At 38.3% G+C, this 25212-nt stretch overlaps 1 protein-coding gene across 1 annotated transcript in view; it reads left to right on the top strand.

Annotated features, from left to right (window-relative positions):
* LOC102820687 (succinate--hydroxymethylglutarate CoA-transferase-like) overlaps nt 1-25212 on the top strand; it is a 1213992-nt gene that overhangs the window by 154076 nt on the left and 1034704 nt on the right. The window contains 1 exon segment of the mRNA XM_006832262.1: nt 21889-21980. Coding sequence (XP_006832325.1) covers nt 21889-21980 — 92 coding nt within the window.

Here is a 25212-nt window from a genome sequence, read left to right as displayed (position 1 = left end):
GTATGAGGGTTATGCTTGCTTCATAAAGTGTATTAGGAATTTTTCCATCCTCTTCTGTATTCAGAATAATTTGAGCAGAATTGGTGACAACTCTTCCCTGAATATTTGGTAGAACTCACCAGTGAAGCCATCTGGACCTGAACTTCTTTTGGTTGGGAGTTTTTTGATGACTTGTTCAATTTCTTCTTTTGTCATGGGTCTACTCAAGTTCTCTACTTCACTCTGTGTAAATTAGCATATGTCATGTTTTTCTAAAAATTGTTCTAAGTTTTCAAAATTTTTGGAGTGCAATTCTTCATAGTATTCTATTATTATCTTTTGATTTCCTTTGGTTCTGTTGTGACATCACTTGTGATTTCTAATGCATTTTTTTGGGTGTCTTCTCCCTCTTTTATTTTGTGAGGTTTGTCAATTTCATTAATCCTTTCAAAGAACCAGATTCTTGTCCTGTTGATTGTTTCTATAGTTTTTCTGTTTTTTCTCTCACTTATTTCTGCTCTAATCTTTATTATGTCTTTTCTTTTGGTGCCTGTAAGTACCCTCTGTTGGTCTGTTTCTAATTTTTGGAGATGCTGTGTTAATGTGTTAATTTTGGTTCTTTCTTCTTTTTGGATGTGTGCATTTATGGCAATAAATTGTCCTCTCAGCACCGATTTTGCCATGTCCCAAAGATTTTGGTATGTTGTGTTTTTGTTCTATTTTTCCCTAGGAACTTTGTGAGTTCACATTTAATTTCTTTTATTATCCAGTCACTTTTCAGCAGGGTGTTATTCAGTTTCCATGTATTCAACTTTATTTCCTTGGTCTTCTTATTGTTGATTGCTAGTTTTATAGCATTGTGGTGTGAAAAAATGCTTTGTGTAGTATAGTGATGTTTGTAAATTTATGGAGGCTTGCTTTTTGACCTAACATATGGTCAATTCTGGAGAATGTTCATGTGCAATGGAAAAGAATGTGTATTGTGCTCTTGTTGAGTTGAATGCTCTGTACATATCTATGAGGTCAAGTTGATTGTGCTGTTTAGTTCCTCTGTATCTTTGTTGAGTTTCTTTCTGGTTGTTCTGTCCCTTTTTGAAAGTGGTGTATTAAATCTCCCACTATAATTATAGATTTGTCTATGTCTATCTTCAATTCTAGTATGGTTTGCTTTATATATCTTGGTGCTCTTTCATTGGGAGTGTAGATATTTATCATGGTCATGTCATCTTGCTCAACTAATCCTTTAATCCATGTGCTGGTTTTTGTCTTAAAGTTTAATCTCTTGTGCTGGTTTTTGTCTTAAAAGTTTATTTTATCAGAGATTAGTATTGCCACTCCTGCTTGTTTTTAATTGCAATTAGCTTGGTATATATATATATATTTACATCTTTTAACTTTCAGTCTGTTTTTGTCTCTGTGTGTAAGGTGTGTCTCTTGCAAGCAGCATATTGAAGGGTCTTGTTTTCTTATTCATTCTGCCACTGCTTCTCTTCACTGGTGCATTTAATCCATTGATATTCAGTGCAATTATCGATGTTGTTGTTGTTAAGTGCCATTAAGTCGCTTCTCACCCATAGCGACCTTGTATAGGGTTTACAAGGAGCAGCTGATGAGCTTGAACCACCAACCTTGCAGTTCAAATGGCTTTGCAGTCTTATGCATTATCCCACAGCACCACACTTATGAATTAATTGCTGTCATTATGTTAATTTTTTTGTGGTGCTGTTCGTTCCTTTGTTCTGCATACCTTCTTGTGCTGAGGTCATATTTTTTGTGCTATTTCTTGTCAGTTTCTTCTTAGTTTTAATGTTTCCTTCTTCTGCTTGGATCTTCATTTTCATGGTGAGTTGTGAAGTATTAACTTTCTTTGGGGTTACACTATAGTCTATTAACCTTTTCCTCCATTTAAGATAGTCTGTTGTATCCATCTATCTACCTGATGTCCTCACCATCTGGATCTCTGTTCCTATATTTTCCCTTCTTTGACATTGTTATTAGTTTGATCTTCGGTTGACCTCCCAGCTCCTCTGAATTTGTTGTTGTAATTTTGTTTTGTTCTGGACTCTGTTATCTGTCTTCTGAGTTCTGGGTGGTGTTGCCACATCTGTCAATCTCTGGTTGTTGTCTGTTCTGTTGGTTTTCAGTCCAAAGAACTCCCTTTAGAATATTTTGAAGCGCTAAATTCACTTGGACAAAATCTCTTAGCCTCTGTTTATCCTGGAGTGTTTTGATTGCACCATCATATTTGATTGGCAGTTTTGCTGGATAGATGATTCTTAGTTGGCAGTGTTTTTTCTTTTAGGGTTTTATATATGTCTCCCCATTGCCTTCTTGCCTGCATGGTTTCTCCTGAGAAGTCAGAGCTTAATCTGATTTGCTTGCCTTTGTAAGTAATGCTTCTCTTTTCCCTGGGTGCTTTTAGGATTCTCTCCTTGTCTTTGATTTTGGAGAGCTTGATTATGATATGCCTTGGTGAGTTTCTTTTGGGGCCTATCCTTTCTGGGGTTTGTTCACCTTCTTGAATGTTTATCTTCTCATCCTTCAAGATGTTAGGGAAATTTTCTTCCACAGCTCTTCAACTATCTCCTTTGTGGATTTCTGTGATTCTTCCTGTTCCAGAATGCCAATATTTTTAAGTTATTCCTCTTCATGGTATCTGGCATGAATCTTAGACTCTCTTCAGATTTTTTAAATCCTTTTTTTCTGCTTCCTCTTTTATCTTAGCAGTACTGAGAGATTTGTCTTCCAGCTTGCTGGTTCTGGCTTCCATCTCTTCAATTCTACTCCTTTGCCCTTTAAGACTATTGTGGAGATTTTATTATTAATCATTTGGGCCTCTTTTTGCAGGATTTTAATGCTATATAATGTTTCCAATGCTATATCTATCTTGTTTGATTGTTCCTGTAGCACTTTCCTGACTTCTTCCTTATTTTCCTCCACTCCTATGTGAAGCATTTGAATGTGTCTTCAAATCATTCTTCTGAACTCCTTCTCAGGGAAATCCAAAGCCTGTTCTTCTTGTGGGAAGTCTAAGTCTGACTTGAACTCATGTTATCTCAGTTACTCTTTTCTGCTTTTGGACTTATGCTGAGATCTTTTGTTGCTTTTTCTTGCACATTTTCAGAAGTTAGGTGCATTTTCCATGATTAAATGAATGTATGTTGCTGTGTTTTTAAGCATACTGAGTGTCTACTGATGGCTGTGATCTGGAGATAGACTTCTCTTTTCATGTGTAATGCCTAGCAGCTGGTATTGGCTCCTGTCCCGATGGTGGGATATTATGTGGTATGCTTGTAGCTTGGCTACATGGCCACGATTGCTTTCTCTTGTTGAGTAATGTAGGGAGAGAAAACGCCCACCCCCAGGAAAAAAGTGAGATCAAAAGGACCAAAAGCAGAAACAATATAAAAGCAGAGACAAAAACCACCACTCAAAAACAAAAATAAAACTGTAGCCGACTGACCAGTAGCTGTTGCTGCGCAGGTCAGTGTGTGTGCACAGCAGAAACCTCCAGCAGTGGGTTGGGGTGTCCACTCACTCAGGCCCCTCCTCTAGTCACCACCATGGAGGTGCACAGATAGATACTGAGAAATTAGTGGACGAAAGATTTTCCGGTATTTTTATCTCTGAAGGTCAGTTAGGTATCTGTGTGTGCACAGCATAATTCTCAAAATAGTTGCGATCTTGTGTGTAGTAGTTGGTGTAGGCTCTTGCCGTTCATGTTGAGCTTTTACATGGTGCTCATACAGTTTAGCTACATGGGAAGACCTGGTTTTTCTTGCTGGGTAGGCAGGAATAAATGATTCTGTTCAGCTTTAAGGCTTGGACCCAGAGTCAGACATCATAAAAAGCCTCCCAAGGATTAGCCCATGGGACCAGTGGGGCTCCTCCCAGGGACTTCCTCACTGTGCTGTGGGAAAACCGTGGGCGCAATGCTGGACCCTTTTGGGGGTGTGCTTGCACACACCTGAAGGTGTCTGGGATGGGCAGAGAGGGTGAGATAGAGAGAGGAGGAAGGAAATTCTCCACACCTCTTCTTTCAAATGCTGCTCCATGGTTTTTAGTGCTGTATCACTGTGTCAGGTTGGCTGTGGCCCCGCCCTCTGATCTCAGCCCAGGCCGAGTTGCTGCAGGGAGTGTCCCACATCCCGATCAATTCAGAAATCACAGTATTTTCTTTTCTACAGTCAGATTTTTTCCACTGGTGGGTGTGGGAAACTGACGCCCTGCACTTGATCCTAGATCCAAAACTCTGGAGCTGCTTTGGGAAAGCACCTTCTGTGTTGTACAATCATCCTATGATGAAATTGAAGAATTCTACCAATTTTTTCTAAGGAGCTCTGGTAGCATTGTGGTTATGAATCGGGTTGCCAACCTCAAGGTCAGCAGTTCGAAACTACCAGCGGTTCCGCGGGAGAAAGATGAGGCGTTCTGCTCCCATAAAGATTTATAGCCTCAGAAACCCTGTACAGGGTCACTATGAGTCTGAGCTGACTCCACAGTACTTAACAACAACAACAAGACATAAACAGAAAAATTCAAAGATCAACTCAAGAAGATAAAGCCAAATATTACAACAAAATGTGCAAAGATCTGGAATCAGAAAACCAAAAAGGAAGACCATGGTCAGCATTTCACAAGCTGGGGAAATTGAAGAAAAAATTCAAGCCTCAACTTTCGTTATTGAAAGATTCTCTGGGCAAATTATTGAATAATGCAGAAAGCATCAAGAGAATATGGCAGGAATACACAGAGTCACTTTACCAAAAGGAAATGGTTCATGTTCATCTGTTTCAATATGTAGCATATGATCAAGAGCCAATGATACTGAAGGAGGAAGTCCAAAGTGCATTGAAGGAACTGGCAAAGAACAAGGCACTACGAATTGATGGAATAAAAATTGAAATCTTTCAAGAAAGTGAGGTGGCACAGGAGGTACTCACTCATCTCTGTCAAGAAATTTGGAAGACAATTCTTTGGCCAACTGATTGGAATATATGTATTTGTGCTCATTCCAAAGAGAGGTGACCCAATGGAATGCGGAAATCATCGGACAATCTCTTTGATATCCCATGCAAGTAAAGTTTTACTAAAGGTAATACAGAAACAGCTGCAAGCATACATTGATAGAGAACTTCCAGAGGTTCAAGCTGGATTCAGAAGAGGCTGTGAAATGAGGGATATCATTGCTGATATCCAGTGGACCTTGGCTAAAAGCAGGGAATATCAGAAAGATATTTACCTGTGCTTTATTGACTATGCAAAGGCTTTCAATTGTGTGGATCATGACAAGCTATGGACAACATTGCGAAGTATAACTATTACAGAACACTTAATTGTGCTCATGAGGAATCTGTGCCTGGACCAAAAGGCAGTTGTTTGAACAGAACATGGGAACGCTGAATGTTTTAAAATTAAGAAAGGTGTGTGTGACAAGGTTGTATTCTTTCACCATACTTATTCAACCTGTATGCTAAGCAAATAATTTGAGAAGTTGGATTATATGAAGAAAAATGTGGCATCAGGATTGGAGGTAGACTCATTAACATCCTATGATATGCAGATGATACAACCTTGCTTGTTGAAAGTGAAGAGGACTTAAAACATTTACTGTTTTAAGTCTTTACAAAGAGCACAGCCTTTGGTTTGGATTACATTTGAATGTAAAGAAAACAAAAATTCTCACCACTGGACCAATAAACAACCTTCCTATCAATGGAGAAAAGATTGAAGTTGTCAAGGACTTCATTCTTCTTGGATCAACTATCAACACTCATGGAAGCAGCAGCCAAGAAATCAGACAAGGTATTGCATTGGGCAAATCTTCTGCCCAAGACCTTTTTAAAGTGCTGAAGAGCAAAGATGTCAGCTTGAGGACTAAGGTGTGCCTGACCCAAACCATAGTATTTTCAATAACCTCATATGTATGTGAAAGCTGGACAATGAATAAAGGAAGACTGTAGAAGAATTGATGCTTTTGAGTTATGGTGTTGGAGGAGAATATTGAAAGTGCCATGGCTGTCAAAAGAACCAATAAATCCATTTTGGAAGAAGTGCAGCCAGAGTGCTCCTTGGAAGCCAAGATGGCCAAACTTCGTCTCTCATACTTTGGATATATTGTCAGGAGGGACCAGTTGCTGGAGAAGGATATCATGTTTGGTAAGGTGGAGGGTCAGAGAAAAAGAGGAAGCCCCTCAACGAGATGGATTGGCCAAGTGGCAGCATCGATGGACTCAAGCGTGGCAGCAGTAGTGAGGTTGGCCCAGGATCAGGAAGTGTTTCATTCTGCTGTGCCTAAGGTCGCTGAGTCCATACCAACTCGATGGCACCTAACAACAACAAGTCTAATTGTGACAAATTAATTAAAAAAATTTTTTTGTGTGTAACTGATTTTATTTCTCCTTACTTTTCATAGGATAATTTTACTAGATGCAGTATTTTAGACTGTTGGGTTTTTGTGTTTTTTTTCTTTCTTTTAATACTAAATGTTTCACTCCACTCTCTTTTTGCTTGAATGCGCCCCGAAGAGAAGTCCAACGTAATGTTTCTCATTGTTCCTCTATAGATAAAGTAGGTTCTTTCCTCCCCTTCTCCCCAATCTGGCTGTTTTCAAGATTTCTTTGTCTTTGATTATTTTAAATTCGAATAGTCCTGGTGTGCTGCTGTGCATTAATATGCCAGACTGCAAAGCTGTGTGAAGTGCAGGGTTGGTGGTTCAAACTCACCAACTGCTCCTTGGAAACTCTGGGTTTCCAAGGAGTTGGAATGGGTTGAAATCAACTTGACTTAACAGCAATAACAATATGTTAGATGTAGATTTTTTTATATTTATCTTGTTTGATACTCTGTGAATTTCCTGAATCTTTGGTTGGGTATCTGTTCTTATCTTTGGAAAACAGTCGGACAATACTTAAAAATTTCTTCTGTCCACTTCTCTCTTGTTCTTTCTTTTTTATTCCCTGGTATAACTAACCTAATAAACCAAATTCACTGACCTCAAATTGATCTGATTCATAATGTTCTTACATAGGGTCACTAAGGCTAAATCTTTATGAGCACTTAACAGCCTCATCTTTGTCCTGCTGGTTGGTTTGAACCATTGACCTTGCAGTTAACAGCCTAACACCTAACCCACAGCACCCTCAGGGCTCATTGGTATTACACTCATATTATTTGTTTTGTAATTGTCCCCAAATTCTTCTATTTGTTTCTGCTTGTATTTGTTTGCCTTTTAACATTATTTGGCTTTAAGTGTGATAAGTTTGTATTGACATATCTTCAAGCTCATTGATTCTTTTCATGGCCTTGTCCAGTTCACTGAGGAGCTTATTAAAAGCATTTTTCATTTGTGTTAAGTGTTTTTGATTTCTAGCGATTACTTGTGATTCTTTCTTAGCATTTCTATCCTTTTGCTTATGTTACCCATCTGCTCTTGTCTTTTGTCCACTCTTCCACTGTTGTTGTTATGTGCTGTCCAGTCGATTCCGACCCATAGCGACCCTGTACAGGGTTTCAGAGGCTGTAAATCTTTACGGGGGCAGAAAGCCTCATCTTTCTCCTGCGGAACAGCTGGTCGTTTAGAACTGCTGACCTTGCGGTTCACAGCCCAATTCGTAACCACTACACTACCAGAGCTCCTTAGCTGTTTATATATGAATCAGAGTTATTTGGACTTCCCAGACAGATAACCCCAAAATCTCAGTCATATTTGAGTCTGGTTCTGATACTTTCTCTACTTCTTCAGACTGATTTTTAGCATGCTTTGCAATTGTTGAAAACTGGACATAATGTAGTTAATATCCTAATTGTTTTACTTTGAGGTGGGCTAATGTGGCGCTATAGGATAAGCACTGGACTACTGACCACAAGTATTGTGGTTCAAAACCACCAGCCACTCCTCAAAAACCCTATATAGGGTGTTTATGAGTCGAACCTACCCGACGGTACTTAACAACAAACAACACTATAAATACTGGCTCTATAACTGACAACTTCAGGAGCTCTGGTAGCATAGTGGTTACAAATCAGGATGCTAATAACCTCAAGGTCAGCAGTTCGAAACTACCAGTGGTTCCGCGGGAGAAAGATGAGGCTTTCTGCTCCCGTTAAAGATTTATAGCCTCGGAAACCCTGTACAGGGTCGCTATGAGTTGGAACCGACTCCACGGCACATAACTACCACCACCAACTGAGAAATTATATAATTTTGGGCAAATTATTTAGCTTTTCCATGTTGTAACATTCTTATCTGCAAATTCTAGGGTTATTATATGGATTAAATGAGATGATGTATGTGAGGTGCTTGGCACAACGAAAGTGCTTAAGACATTTAAATGATTCCTCCTTTTCTTCCTCTTCTTTTTCCTCCGCTTCCTTCTGCTCCATCTTCTTCCCAAACATAGGGTCAAGTTAAATGGTTTTCAGATGAATATTCAAACTTATTGCATATAGAAGAATTTATTATTCAATGTATTTATTTATTTTTCTCTCTGCCAGTCTGCTGTTACCTATCTATCTATCTATCTATCTATCTATCTATCTATCTATCTATCTATCTATCTATCTATCATCTATCTATCTATCTATCTACTATGTTGTTATTTTTAAGTGCCATTGAGTTGGTTCTGACCCACTGCAACCCTGATTAGGGTTTCTGAGGAGTGGCTGGTGGGATTGAACTGCCAACCTGTGGTTCAAACCAACTTTGCAGTCCAGCACATTAACCCAGTGCTCCACACCAGGACTCCATCTATCTACTATAATAGCATTGTAAAACGAACTCTTGAAGTTACAGACATGTGTTGCCTCTTTATCTCTAAACTTCAGTTTGTATTTTCTAGAAACAAGAAATTTTCTTGCATAACCACAGAACAATGAAATCAAGAAATTAAAATAGTAATAATACTACTATCAAATCTATAAGACTTTTTGATATTTTGTTCATTGTCCATATACTGTCATTTACAGAAAAAGAAAATCCACGATCTGCTTTGCTTTAACTTGTCATGCCTCTTTATATTCCTTTTATCTAAGTCTTTCTTTGTAGTTCATGGCATTGACATTTTTGAAGAGTGTGTGTTAATTATTTTCTGGGATGTTCCTCAGTTTTGGATGTCTGATATTTCTTCATGAGCAGAGTCAGGTTGTGTACTTTTAGCAGGAACATTACCGAAGCAATGTTGAGTTCTTTTCAGTGCACTGTGCCAATAGTCACCTGCTATCTATTAGTCTTATTGCTGCCAATGTTAATTTTGATTGTTGGGGTAAGGTGGTATCTGGCAGATTTTTCTTGTGCAAAGTAAATACTTTATCTTTAGTAATTAAACAGATATTTGTGATGATATATTTTGAGAGTATGTAAATATCTTGTTTTTTTGTCAAACTTTTTAGTTTTAGCATATATTGATAGTTGTTGCTTGAGTTTGCTATTGTTATAATGTTGGTAAACAGTGATTTTCTAGTTCCACTGTACCTCTGTGTTTTTTAGTTGTATTTCTATTACAAAGGTAGAGTTTTCTTTACCCCCACTTTATTTTTGTATTAGTGTAGACCAATGAATTAATATTTTATATATTAAGTTATAATCCTTTACTATGATTATTTATTTTGATGTTATACTTGCCCCACATTTGACGAATTGGATCACTTGTAAGATGGCTCTTCTATTCTTTGATTTGTCCTTAAACTTTTTAGCACTTTTTCATATCTTTTGGCATAAGATGGTCCATGTTCATCTTCCCAACCTCCCTCACGTGCCCCAGCCTTGGAACCAGTCATTTCTCCAGAAAGGTTTGATTCCATTTGGTGAAGAATGACATTTAAAAACTAAGATCTTGGCATTAGATGTGCTGTTAAACTGCTGACTTCAAAATTTCATACCATTATTTTCACTAGTGCCATTACGTTATACTATTTCTCCTGATTTTAGGATATTTCTAGTGGTGTCACGTGTGTATTTCCTTATTTATTTGTTTGCTGACCTTGAAACATCTTGAATTGCTCCCAATTTTGGACATTTCTAAGGTTACTAGCTTTTATTTTTTATCTTCCTAACTTAGATTGCTTTCATTTTCTTGTTTCATTAATCTCTATTAAATAAAGATGTGGGCTGTACTTAATTAAGTATTTTCCTCTTGGCAATGGAACAAGGCTAAAGGTGATTCTTGTTAATTTGTTACTCAATTGGATTATCCATTTATCTGGATTTGATTTGAGATGATGTTTATTCTTTGTAAAGAAGTCTGGACTGATCATTTTTCTATTCTTTGCTTAAAATGCCATTTCACAGGCTGACGTAGTGCTGCTATTTGTAGTGTGGGAATGTAGTATAGGGAATTGGTTTTATGTGAGAGTCTGGCTGGATTTTTATTTTCTTTTCTTTTCATACAGTGTGGTTTATATTTCTGTCATTTAAATTTTGGTTTTGCTCCTGAAAATGAAAAATATCTAGCAATGACATTTGCTTAAAATTTAAATGATTTTAATAAGCATATGGCAGAATGTGAACTGTGTTCCATCTCCTAGAAAATGTTTACTCTTGAGATATAGATCTGACTACTGAATAGTTTCTTTAGAATAGATTCACTGAAAATGTATTTGAATACTTAATCTGAGGGCAAATTCTGTAATTTATTTTCACTGTATCAGTTTGGTTTATAGCAGTTTTTTCTCTCCCTACTTTAACTAGTCTTCTAAGATTTAGAATCATCTGCGAGTCCATTTACGGGTGTATTAGCAATATGTATGTATGCAATCATGTGTAGTTAAAGTCACTTCTATCAATGTGCTTTGACACGTGTCATCAGTTGTAGACTTTATTTGGAAGATGATTGTTTTGCAGATTTTGGGTTCATTTTATTTCTTTTCATAAAAAAACACAGTGTACAGTATAGACACGTTGCTGTCATGGTATCCAACTATCCCTAGCCCCTGCCAACTCTATAAAAACATTTATTTTCGCAGTTTATATAAAGAGTATTAGAGGAATGCAGGGAGTAGTCTAATATGTGCCAGTCCGAAGACAAGCATTTATTAAGTTCCTACTGTCTGCTTAAGGAGCTCTGGTAGCATAGTGGTTACGAATCGGACTGCGAACCGCAAGGCAGCAGTTCGAAACTACCAGCTGTTCCGCGGGAGGAAAGATGAGGCTTTCTGCTCCCGTAAAGATTTACAGCCTTCGAAACCCTGCACAGGGTCGCTATGAGTCGGAACCGACTCCACGGCACATAACAACAACAACTGTCTACTTAGTTCTCTTTCTTTTAACAAACAGAAATATATTCTCGCATAGTGGAGGAGGTTAGAAGTCTCAAATAAGATTACCACCTCTAGGGGAAGGCTTTCTCTCTCTATCAGCATGAGAGGGAAATCGGTGTCTCCTTTCAACATCTATGGGCTTGGCCTTAATTGGCCGGTGGGTGGAAGACGGTCTCACTGCAGGGACTCCAGGTCTAAAGGATATGCTCTGCTCCTGGTTCTTCTTTCTTAGTCCTTGCTCTGCTTGTTTATCTCTTGTTTGTTTTCTATAAATCAACCGGGCACCCTGCTCTAGGACTTAAGGGCACTCTGCCTTCCAGTGGCTATTCTTTTTCTTTTTTTTAAAAAACATTTTTATTGTGAATTGATGGTAGATTTACAGAGCAGATCATCAGTTTTACATTCAACAAATCATAGACTCTGCTTCCTGACAATGTTTGTAATCAGCTCCATGTACCACCAGTTCACAGTATTTACTTCTAGTCACTTTAACTATTGCATTCCTTCCTGTGTCTCCTGCTACATTCATCTTTCCTCTGTTAACCTCCCTCTTGTTGTACGTTGTCAGCCCATCACCCATGTTAACATGGGTCTCCCCACTAGCTCGTGAATGATTTCCCTCCCCAACTCCTATCTCTTATCCTCTATAACCATCATAGAGTGCTTCTTTTAGTGAGAAAAGCTTTTCTTAACTTTTTACAATAGTGGTTTCTTACAATATTTATCCTCTCGTGACTGAGTAATTTCACTTAGCATAATGTCCTCCAGGTTTATCCATGTTGTGAAGTGATTCACAGATTCATCGTTATTCTTAAACATTGTATAGTATTCCATCGTGTGTATGAACCAAAGTTTATTTAACCATTCTTCTGTTGTTGGGCAAATTGGCGGTCTCCATCTTTTTGTGGAGTGTTGTAATGAACAAGGATGTGCATATATCTATTCGTGTCAAGACTCATATTTATTGAGGATATATGCCAAGTAAGGACACCTGGTGTGGTGCTGTCCAATCACACTGGACTATGAGCCATAAGGTTGGCAGTTCAAACCCATGAGCTGCTCCTTGAAACCCATAGCAACCCTGTATAGGGTTTCCAATGTGCGCCTGGTGAGCTTGAATCACCAACCTTGCAATTCAAATGGCTTTGCAGTCTGACACATTAACCCACAGCACCACACCAGGACTCCCCACCCAGAGCCACATTTGTTATTGTTAGGTGCCATTGAGTATAGCAAATCCTGGTGTGGCACTGTGGGTTAATGTGCTAGACTGCAAAGCCGTTTGAACTGCATGCAAGGTTGGTGGTTCAAGCTCACCAGTAGCACCTTGGAAACCCTATACAGGGCCACTATGGATTGGAACCAGCTCAATGGCACTTCACAACGACACAATAGGTGTCTGTGGAGTCCTGGTGTAGTGCTGTGGGTTAATGTGCTGAACTGCAAAGTTGATTTGAACTGCAAGGTCGGTGGTTCAAACTCATCAGCTGCTCATTGTAAACCCTATACTGGGCCACTATTGGTCAGAACCAACTAGATGACACTTACCAACAACTCCTTCTACCATTATTATTAGGATTTTAATTGTCTGTATAGCTCACCTTGTAGAGTTCTTTGGTAAATATTATTTTAGATTGGATAGCAAGTTTGTACTTCTGGTGTGGTGCTGTGGATTAGCACTGGACTGTGAACTACAAGGTCTGCAGTTTAAACCCACCAGCTGCTCCTTGGAAACCCTATGCAGGTTTGTTATGAGTCGGAACTGACTCGATGATACTTAACAACAACAACTACAAGTAAGTTTGTAGAATAGTTTCTTTCTATATTGAAGTTTGCATGAATCATTTTGGGAGCCTGTTGAAGTTAGTTTTGTAATCTTTAGTTTAGAACAGTACCTATCTTGCAGGGTATAAATACCTGTACTCTAAATGAGGTGTGGCTGTTAGAATCTAAGCTGTAATGTGTATAACAGAAGAAGTACAATTAAATGAATTTTAAGATGGTGGGACTACATCTTTCAAAGTTGAAAGATTTTTCACAAGGTCAACAGAAAAAGTTGAGTGAGAGCTATGTGAATGTCAAATTTTCACCCATTTTTTGAACATGTCTGATTTAGTTCCCATAGTAGAAGAAAGAGGTATGATAGGGCTATGTCCACAAAACACAAAAAAGTTAAAAAAAAAAAAGAAACCAAAAATTCCAACCAAACAATAATAGAAAAAACAAAAACTAAACAATAGCAACAAAACCACTAGAGAACTGACTCTTCAATTTGTTTCTGAGTTAATCCTATAGAATGGAGTTAATCCTATAGAATGGCTGAGATGAATCTTCGGACTAGAATATGAACTCTCCTGTTCAGATGAAGGAAAATCAGTTTGGGAACTGAAAACTTGAGATTCTGTCCTAGGTTTGCTACTTATTAACGTAAGACTTTGGCCAGGCCACTTAATGTCTCTGGGCCTCAGTTTTCTCTAAAGTAAGAAATTTTGTCCCAGATCTACCTACTTCTAATATTCTATAATGTACTTTTAGATATACAGAATGAAATTCACATAGCCTCTAAAAATTACATATTTTGAATACTTTATTCTGGAAATTAAAATAACACATAAAAGTAGCAAGAATGGTGTAATGGATCTTCATGTACGCAATACCCAGCTCTACAATGATTAACTCATGACCAAACTTATTTCACCTTCAATTCTACCTATTCTTTCTCTCTTCAATGATTAAAAAGCAAATCTCAGACTTCATATCATTTCTAAATAGCTTATCTTTAAACATTTCAGAATGTATCTAAACCACAATGATTCTTAAAAAAAAACACCGAATACATAATGTGTACACATTGACATGAATATTTCATGGACTGTAGTAGCATGAGTCAGAATCGACTGAACAGCACTCGACAACAACAACATCTATCTCCTGGAGTCCTGGTGCAATATAAGCACTGGACTGCAAGGTTGGTCTTAACTGCAAGGTTTGTGGTTTAAAGTCACCATCCACTCCTCAGAAACCCTGTACAGAGTCACTATGGGTTGGGACTGAGCCAACACCACTTCATCACTACCACTACCACCACCATTTAGCTGATCTTCATATCACAGGAACTTTTTAAAGTATTGAAGAGCAGAGATGTCAGCTTGAGGACTAAGGTGCGCCTGACCCAGGCCATTGTGTTTTCAATAACCTCATATGGATGTGAAAGCTGGACAGTGAATAAGGAAGATCGTAGAAGAATTGATGCCTTTGAATTGTGGTATTGAAGGAGAATACTAAAAGTGCCATGGGCTGCCAAAAGAACCAATAGATCTGTTTTGGAAGAAGTGCAGCCAGAGTGCTCCTTGGAGGCCAGGATGGCTAAGCTTCGTCTCTCATACTTTGGACATATTGTCAAGAGGGAACAGTCGCTGGAGAAGGATGTCATGCTGGGTAAGATGGAGGGTCAGAGAAAAAGAGGAAGACCCCCAACGAGATGTATCAGCCAGGTGGCATCATTGATGGCGTCAAGTGTGGCAGCGGTAGTGAGGTTGCCCCAGGATTGGACATTGTTTCGTTCTGCTGTGCATGGGGTCGCTATGAGTCAGTTCCGACTCAATGGCACCTGACAACAACAACATATTAGCTTTAAATATATTTTTGCTTTGTTTTTGAAATCATTACCCTGAGGTCTTAGTCCTTTTGGAAATACCCCTTCTTTTGTGCCCTTAATAGCTATATAGGTTTAGACCTTGGAAAGGAGTATGCTTACCAGACAGTCAGGTAGAGATGGAAATCACAAATAAAATGGATGAGATGAACAAATGAAAGATTCTTGCATCTTTGGAAAACAGCTCTAGTAAATATAAGTTGTTGTATACTCACAAATATATAGATTTAGTATAGGATATTTGCATATGCCAAGTTAATCACTCCTCTCCTTGCTACAAAACATCTACCTTTACACTTCTAACCCTCACAGTCAGTCCTGATAACAATTATTCACTATTGTATCACAAGATACCTATCTGCATTTCCTTTTATCAGTCCCACCCAGACAGATTGGATACTACTCAGTGGAGATTCTACCTTCCTCCACGTCCTCTGGATCTAGGTTCCCTCTTGAAAGCTTGTAAGTCAGTCACTTCTTGCCTTTGTAGCCCCCCCACTTTGGGTAGCCAATGACATATTGCCCATCCCTGTCTACTCTGTGTATGGATTGGGTGGGAATGATCCTCGCTGTAAAGATTTTTTCCCTCTTTTGAGCTACTGTAGGTCAAGTTCATTTAATTATATCAGATTATTCTTTTTTGCCCTCTCCTTTCTTCTTCTAGTTGAGTTCGGATCATCCAGTCATTGAAACCAGGTCAAGTGGGTATAATCTGCAAGTATGGGTGTTCTTGTGCATCTCACCTCACTTCTTATCAGCTGGACGCTTGACTCTCCACTCTAGTCCTCTGTGGCTATGTCACTGTCTCTGGGCCCCGGAGTCCCCAGGTCTTACCACAATGCTGGCCAACCAGGTTTCCACCCGGGTTCACAGGTGTCTATTGAACGTGGTAGGACTTAGCTCACAGCTTCATTGCAGTTTTTCCCTCACTTCACCTTATCAGTGGCCAAAGTGGTCATCAGTCAGACTGCATGCCTGCTTGTGTATTTCCCTTAAGTCTTGGACTTGGAAGAGGGTTTGCCTTGAGGGAACCCGACCACTGAATCTTGCTATCTACTTGCGTGATTTCAACTTGCATGATTTGATTTCTTGACTGCCGCTTCCATGAGTGTTAACCGTTGACCTGAGCAAAATGAAGTCTTTCACAATTTCAATCTTTTCTCCATTTACATGGATGTTATTTATTGGTCCAGTGGTAAGGAATTTTGTTTTCTTTACATTGAGGGGCAACTCATAATGAAAACTGTAGTCTTTGATCATCATCAGTAAGTATTTTAAGTCTTTTTCACTTTCAGTGAGCAAGATTCTATCATCTGCATATTGCAGGTTATTAGTGAGTCTTCCTCCAATCCTGATGCCAGACAGTGTTCCACTGTTATTAATAAAGTTTCATTGGGTAATTGTTGAGCTGTGAATCACCTCTTCCTTCTTCCTACTCTGTCTTAGTCTGGAAGCTCCACTGAAACCTGTCCTCTATGAGTGACCCTGTTAGTATTTGAAATACCAGAGACATAGATTCCAACATCACAGTAGCATGAAAGTTACACCATATGACATGGAACTAGTTAGTACTGATTATTAAATCTTAAATATCACTTCCTCAGAGAGCCTTTCCATGACCACGCAATCTAAAGTAGACTTCTAGAAGCTCTCCAATAAGGAGATGCTTTATTTTGATCTTTCTGTTTCTTTTTTTAAATCAACATTATTGAGGTTTAATTTACATATAATAAAATGTCTATTCTAAGCATATAGCTTGATACATTTTGACGAAAATGCAGGTAACCACTACCCACAATCAAGAATTAGAACATTTTTATCAACTCACAAAACTCCCTTGTGCCTTCCCTTTGTCAATTTTCACCTGCCTCAAGGGACACTGGTCTGTTTTCTACAACTACTGATGGCATTTCTTCCTTCTAGAATATTATATCAATGAAACTGTACAACATTTACTCTTTTGTGTCTAACTTCTTTCTCTCACTGTAATGTTTCTGGGAGTTGTTCTGTTTTCAGGCCTAAGCTTCACCTGAAACTTTTGGTTACTTAGAAGCCTCAAGGTTGTCCTTGAACTGATCCCCTTCAGGAAATTTGTCTTCATAATTGAAGTACTCTGTACCTGGAGCAGATACAAGCAATGATTGTTGCTTAACCTGACCCTTTAGCAGGGTACATTAGTGGGGTTCTGACGCCCACAACATTTGTTAAATGTAACCCTATGTTCAATTTCTGTCTCCAGGAGAGAGCTCATAGTTTCTTATGAGTTTGTCAAAGGGATCTGGGACCTCCAAAAGGTTTCCAGCACTGCACGAGGTGTCATAGGAGTTACAAAAAACAAAACCACCAATGGCAGCTCTGCTGTCTGAGAACTCAGAAGATAAGGAAAGAAGACAAATACAAAGTTATACACAACTAAAGAAGAACAAGGAACAAATTGAGGGATGGCAAGACAGATTATCTATATTCTGGGCACTATTAAGGAAGGTTAAGAAATATTTTCTGTTCTGCTTCCTTCCTCCTCATAATTTTACTTTTGGACAGGAAATTGAGCAGATTTATTTATAATCATTATTCATAAAAGCCACAAGATGGCGAAGTTGTTCCTTAAAATGAATGTGAGTGAGTTAAGTTTGTGTGTGTGTTTCCCTGTGATTTTCCATGACTTCCTTCAATTTCCATACTTCCTTACTTGAATTTAGAGCTTACAAGCTTACATTTTCCCCATTAAACTATATTTTGATCATAGTTGTTTTTGGTATTGTAAAGTTAAAAATAAGATGAAAAAGGAACTATCTGGATTGAATGTTTACCAGTTCTCCAGCTTTTTATTAAATTATCACTGAACAATTTTAATGTGAACAATGGCAACAGAGTAATCTTTGCAAAATACTGTTTTGATAATGTCAGACTCTGAGTTTTAAATGTTCCATTTATTTTCTGGCATAAATATTTATTGATATCACTAGTAATTGGTGTTTAATAGTTGCAGCAATGTAAAATAAAATGAGGAGGAAGAATTATTGACTCATATTAAGAAATGTACATATTTATTTTATTGTCAGTTTCTTCTCTAAAATGAACAAATGCAAGATCCCAAGTACAAAAACTCCTTTCAATTTTTATGGCATCGTAGACTAAGTACTGGACTGCTAACCACAAGATCAGTGGTCTGAGCCTAATGGTTGCTCCGTAGGAGAAAGATGAGGCTTTCTGCTTCTATGAAGATTTATAGTCTCAGAAACCCTATATAGAGATGTTTTAAGTCAGAAATGACTCGACATCACTTAATAACAATGAAAAATACTGAAGTGCAATTCTTACAATATCTGTTCTCATCATTTCAACATATCTCACAGCAATTGTCTTTTTGAATTGATTCCGACTCATCATGACCCTATATAGGGTTTCCGAGAAGCAAAAAGTGGGTTTGAACCACTGACCTTGCAGTTCAAACAGACCTTGTGGTCCAGTGCTTTATCCTACAGTGCCACACCAGGACACCTATGTTATAATGCTTCCATAGAGAGTACAATATTTCTATTCTTCCTGACTAGAAGAAACACTTGGAAATTGTACTTTAAAGTAATTAGGATATTTGAGCCTTTTCCTTGTTGTAGGCTGAACAATAAGGGAATTTGGTTCAGACTGCAACCATTATGGCTCACTTTTATTTAGCAAACTGTTTAGTTTTCTAAACACTCTTTAGTGCAGTTCTTTATTTAGGAGACTCCATTTAGAGTGTATGGATGGGGTGGGGATTCCAATCATCCCTTTTGAGAGATTTGGGCTTTAGCCAGAAGCTTAAAACAAGACACCTGAGATTTCCCAACTTGAAGCTGATCGGAGATGGAATCCCTTCTCTTGACTTCCTGTTGAGATAACAGGTGGCTCAGGGGGCACAGAGTTTTCCTGCAGTCAAGTGGAGACTTCTCTCTGCTTCAGGAAACCCATTTGATGCTGGCGTTCAAAACTGTGGTTTAAAACCATTGTGTTGAGAACCAAGAAGCCAGGGCTGAGGTGCCCTTTAAAGCAGCTAACTAGTTACCCCTGAAGATAGATTTCATTTTCTAAGCTTGTCATTATTTTCTTTATTTCTGCATGGAGAGTGCGGAATTGTTCTTTATTTCCCTTTACATTCCTTTCATAACCCATTTTTGTTTTCCAAAAGATTGAAAAAATAGTTTAGAGTTTACAAGTTTGTTGTTGTTTTTTTTCCCTGATGTTGGGAGACAAATATAGCAGAGGACGGGAATTTGTGTAGTTGACTTTTACCTGAATCAAGACATTTTTGGGGTGTTTAATGATTTTAGGGGTCCCTGGTCTCTAGGTGGCACAAACAGTTCAGTGCCTGGTCACTAACCAAAAAGTTTGTGATTTAAATCCACCCAGAGGCAAGATCAGGGTCATTGAAACCGTACAGAGTGTTGGTCTGTTCTATACACATGGGGTCACCGTGAGTTGGAGTTAATTCAGTGGAACAGAGTTGAGTAAATTTTGCTTTTTCATAAGATCGTTATATCTTTTTGAAGTCATGTCATCATATTAGCGGCTTCTTGGAAACCCTGTCCAGGGTCACTATGAGTTGGACTGACTTGATGACACTTAATAACAGCATACTATTTTTTCTATTTTTATTTATGGCTGAAAAAATTCCATAGTAAAACGTAAAATAGATATGTGGTGACACTTAGCAATAATGATAAATATCCTTCGGTCTTAAACTATGTAGCTGCTTAATAAAACAGAGCCTGGTGTGGAGCTGAATGATAAACACTGGACTTCTAACCATGAGTTTGGCACTTCAAATTCACTAGTTGCTCCTCAGAAACCTTATATATGGTGGCTATGAGTCAGAACTAACTCCATGGTATTTAAAAACAACAATAAAACAATGGTTCTATTTGGGGATTTTGTTCACATTTCTGACAAATATCATATCTAGTAGCAAATATATTTGGGTTGATTAATTGATAATTATATGATTTAATCACAGGCATCCTTAGTTTATGCATTTATTACTTGTTTTTGAAAAAATAATGATTAATTTTATATGACAAGTATTCATGTACTCATTCACTCAGTATGTGGTATTGAGCCCTTACTCTGTGCCAGGCACCATTCTAGGAGCTGAGGCTACAGCACTGAACCAAACAGGAAACAAACAAAACTCCGGAGCACACCTTTTAATAGGGTGGAGACAGAATACAAATCAATAAACAGATGTTGTTGTTAAGTGCTGTTGAGTTGGTTCCAACCTGTAGCGACCTTGTATAGTTGTTTTTGAGGCTGTAAACCTTTACAGGAGCAGAAAGCCTCATCTTATTCCCACAAAGTGGATGGTAGTTTCGAACTGCTGACCTTGAGGTTAGCAGCCCAACTCGTAACCACTATGCTACCAAAGCTCCTTGTAGGGAGTAAAGGCTGTGAAAACAGTACGAAAGGTTGCCAGGAAATAGCTCTCAGATGAGGAGCCATTTAAGCAGAGACCTGAAAAATACAGAGCGAGGTGTATGGAGAAAAAATACGAGATGGAGAGAGAGCATTCTAGGTGACTGGAGAAACAACGCAAACACCCTGAGGCAGGCCTTTCCTGGTCTTTCTAAATCAGAGTATTAAGGGAATTTCAGATGTAACCTTCATTCATCAATAAGCCCAAGCACTAATAGCAATAATAAATGAATGAAGAAACTAAAGAGGCTAGTGATTAAATCATCTAATTATCAATGAATCTACCCAAATACATTTGCCACCAGATATGGTCTTTGTCAGAAATGTGACCAAAATCCCCAGATAGAATGTTTGCTTTGTTGTTGTTGTTGAGTACCATCCAGTTAGTTCTGACTCATAGCCAACCTGTGTTCCAGCAAATAACTGATGGGTATAGAAGGCTTGTCTATGTATAGGGTTTCTCTCTGAGCGTCTGTCTGGTTAATACATGGCATTTGAAGAGAGATTCCTATTGTTTCAGATGTAACCTTAATTTATCAATAAGCACGAGGACTAAGGAGAGCAGGAGCGCACAGGAATATTTTCTCCTGCTCTCAGACCTCATGTTTATTGATGAGTGAAGGTTACATCTGGAACAACAGGAATCTTGGTGTTGACAAACAAACAGATGGCACTTTCTATCATACTCTTAACTCAGCACTATTAAGAAATGTACATTTTATGTATAAATTTAAAAAATGATCATTTATATTTTTTTGTGTATCCTTGAGAGAATATGTAAATATGTAAATAGAAGCAAGGAGACACTATTTAATTTTACATTGTAAATTGTTTTGTATAAATCAAAAACAGCAAGTGGTTGATTCCCAGGAAGTAAATTAGATGAATGAATCAGGCTGAGGTGTAGATGTGGAGAAGTGGGGTTTGTTGTGTGCCATGGAGTTAGTTCTGACTCACAGCAACCCTGTATAGCGTTTGCAAAGATGTAAACTTCATGGGAGTAGAAAGCCTCTTCTTTCTCCCTCAGGGAGGTTGATAGATTTGAACTGCTGATCTTTCAGTTAGCAGCCTAACTCGTAACACTTATACTACCAGGACTCCTTAAGAAGAGGTGGAGATTGTGGCAAACCGAAGAACTCATGTCTTTTTTAAAGGGGACAGCTGTCACTCATCTGTGATTGACTGTTACCATCTGATAATGCATGCATAATTTTCAACTTATTTTCTGATTTTTCAAGACAAGTAAGATATTTGTATTTTATGTGAAATCTTCTGATTTTTAAATGTCGACAGTTAAATACCAAAAATTTCAAAATACTCTTCTGGCCAAGCAAAACACTACTGGGTGGTGGGATCTGGCCCACAAGTCACTGGTTTGAGACCATGAATAGCGCATCATAATTAATTCTTACTGCTTCTTTCAAGGGAAAGTGTAAATCTAATAGGAAAAAATGCTGCAAGATTTCTGGATTCAGATGATTTGAATACACTATTGAATTATTGCCCTCCCTCTGCCATGCTGAATGTGTCTGTTCTTCTCGTTGTCTTAGGGTATGGTCAGACAGGTCCAATGTCTCAGCGAGCTGGTTATGATGCTGTTGCCTCTGCTGTTTCTGGTCTGATGCACATCACAGGGCCTGAGGTAGGTATTCATATTTAGAATATTCCAAAAATTTCCCCTTATATATTCCAAATATATTTTCCTCTTCACGCTACTATAGGCTTAAATTTGAATTAATTTTAAAAATAAATCAGTGAAAATGAGCAACTTACTTTATAAAATTAAACTTGAAGAGTTCATTGCAATATACTTAAGACTAATCCTGGCATGGCACAGTAGGATAAGCCCTGAACTGCAAGCTTGGTTTGAACCTCAAGATCAGTGGTTCAAACTCACTAGCTGCTCCTTGGAAACCCTATGCAGGGTTGCTTTGAGTTGAATAGACTCGATGGCACTTAACAACAACAACAAATATCAATTGAACAGTAATGACTGAAGACCAGAAGAGTTGTGGGATGACTTCAAGGACATCATGCATGAAGAAAGCAAAAGATTTTTAAAAAGGCAAGAAAGAAAGAAAGGACCAAAATGGATGCCAGAAGAGACCCTGAAGCTTCCTCTTGAATGTAGAGGTCTAAAGTGAATACAAAAATGTGAAGAGAAAGAGAAACAGATTTCAAAGGAAAGCGTGGGAAGACGTAGTAAATTATTATAATGAAATGTACAAAGACCTTGAGTTAGGAAACCAAAAGTGAAGACATGCTAGGTATTTCTCAAGCTGAAAGAACTGAAGAAAAAATTCAAAGGATTGTAGGGGCAAAATATTAACTGTTGCAGGAAACATCAAAAGAAGATGGAAGGAATACACAGAGTCACCGTACCAAAATGAATTGACCGATGTTTAAGCATTTCAGGAGGTAGCAGATGATCAAAAATTGATGGTAATAAAGGAAGAAGTCCAAAGTGCACTGAAGGCATTGGCAAAAACCAAGGGCTCAGGAACTGGTAGAATATCAACTGAGATGTTTCAGCAAACGGATGCATTACTGGAAGGCACTCACTTGTTTATGCCCAGAAATTTGCAAGACCTGGCCAATTGACTGGAAGAGATACATATTTGTGCCCATTAAAAAGAAAGATGATTTAGTGGAATGCAGATATTATTGAACAACATCACTAATATCACACACAATTAACATTTTTGCTGAAGATAAATAAAAAATGGTTGCAATTTTACATCAACAGAGAAATGTCAGACATTAGAAAGCTGATTTCGGAAAAGAATGTGGAAGGAAGGCTACCACCGCAGATGTCTTATGTGTCTTATTATTATAAATGTCTTATTATATATAACAAGTTATGGATAACAGGACACTTAATTGTGTTCCTGTGGCATCTGTACATAGACCTGTACATACAGAGCAAGGGGATATTACGCTGTCTAAAATCAGGAATGGTGTGTGGCAGGGCTGTATCCTTCTACCACACTTATTCAATCTGTATACTGAGCAAATAATCTGAGAAGCTGGACTATATGAAGAAGAACCTGGTAACAAGATTGGAGGAAGATTCATTAACCACCTGTGATATGCAGATGACACAACCTTGCTTGCAAGGTGCCTTGGGAAAAAGTCAGTCAGTGAGAGAAGAGCTGAGGGTTCAGGTTTCAGAGCAATGGGGAAAGTTGGTTGAGGCCATCTTTTGGAAAGCCTTCAAGGTCAGCTAAACAAGTTGGGATGTTGTTTGCTCACAGTGGAAGTTAGGGAGGATTTTCAGAAGGGGAGTAACATGATGAAAGCTGTGCTCAGAAGATTCATTTGGCCCAAATATGTGGGGTGGATTAAATCAAGTTTACAAGCATTGCTTCTTAGATATTTATCTTCCCTTTTAAAATGAAGGAACCACAAATAATTAAGCTAAGAGAAAATGTTCTTTCATTAGTACCCACAGGCACGCCATTTTATTTATTTTTGAAGAGGTAATACATTCACATAATGAAAAATTCACATTGGTAAATTCATATGTAGGTTGACTATATAATACATCATACAAAACTGGCACTTTTAAGAGTAAGTGAGGGTTCATTATATCATTAAGATATAACCTGTTGTTGTTGTTGTTAAGTACCATGGAGTCAGTTCTGACTCATAGTGACCCTGCACAGGGTTTCCAAGGCTGCAAATCTTTATGGGAGCAGAAACTCTTATCTTTCTCCTGTGGAACAGCTGATAGTTTGAAACTGCTGACCTTAAGGTTCTCAGCCCGATTCGTAACCACTACACTACCAAGAGCTCCTTAAGATATTCTAGGTTTGATTTTATCACCCTCTGTTTAAGAGTCCATGATGTAAATCTCCTTCTGAGTCCGACCCTATCTCATCTTCTTCTCCTTTAACACAATCAGTATCATCACTTTTCTTTGGCATCTTTTTAGAGATATTCTATTCAAAAATGAGAAAAATAGTCTTCCTCCTATCTTTTTTAAAACAGAATTGATAGTATACTTTCTCAATGTGTTTTTTAATAACATTTAAAATAAAGAGGTATAATTCACACATAATAAAATGAAGAATACTAAGGGTAATGTTCAATTTATTTTAAGTCCCAGGTGGTTTCACTAGAGTCCTAGTGTGGCGCTGTGGGTTAATGTGCCGTTTGCAAAGCCGTTTGAACTACAAAGTCGGCAGTTCAAGCTCACCAGCCGTGCCTCAGAAACCCTATACAGTGTTGCTATGGGTCAGGATCGACTTAACAACACTTAACACTTAACAACAACAACAATATTAATCCAAACGTTGGCAGCTTGTACCCACCAGTGGTGCTGTGAAAGAAAGACCTTGCATACTTCCTGTTAACCCATCAATACTCTGTGCCAGGTCTGCTCCCCCAGTCAGGAATAAGTCCCACCCCCATATGGAAGCAGATGGCAAGTCCTGGCAGCACCTTCACCTTGGTCCACGACCTGAGACTTCCTTGTTTAGGGGCATATTTATTGACTCTCCCCAGGGTTAGTTACTCATCCTCTCAGTTCTTCTCCCTACTAAAGATATTTGATGGGGAATCTTAATCATAGGATTTGATCTACTAGCCTGTTTTGTGTGTGTTTGGTTTTCTCCTCAGAACTGTCTGGGCAATGAAGGGAAGGTTAGGAGCTGTATCACCTGGACAGCAATGTTCAGGTGCTTTTCTTGGTCTCTGCCTTTCAAAATCATAAGTTTTTTTCCCCTTTCCTTGTTTGGTTGGTAGTAGGATCATTGTGTTAAGAAATTGTCCTATAAAATTACACAGGAAAAATAAAAAACAAACAAAACAGAAACCAACTACCCCCCCCCCCAAAAAGATATTAATGAGTATAAATGGGTTCGTAGAATGTG

This window comes from Chrysochloris asiatica, unplaced genomic scaffold (genome assembly GCF_000296735.1).
Source record: "Chrysochloris asiatica unplaced genomic scaffold, ChrAsi1.0 scaffold00006, whole genome shotgun sequence".
Lineage (NCBI taxonomy): Eukaryota > Metazoa > Chordata > Mammalia > Afrosoricida > Chrysochloridae > Chrysochloris > Chrysochloris asiatica.
The sequence above is the reverse complement of the archived record's forward strand: the minus strand, read 5'-3'. Positions and strand labels throughout refer to the sequence as shown.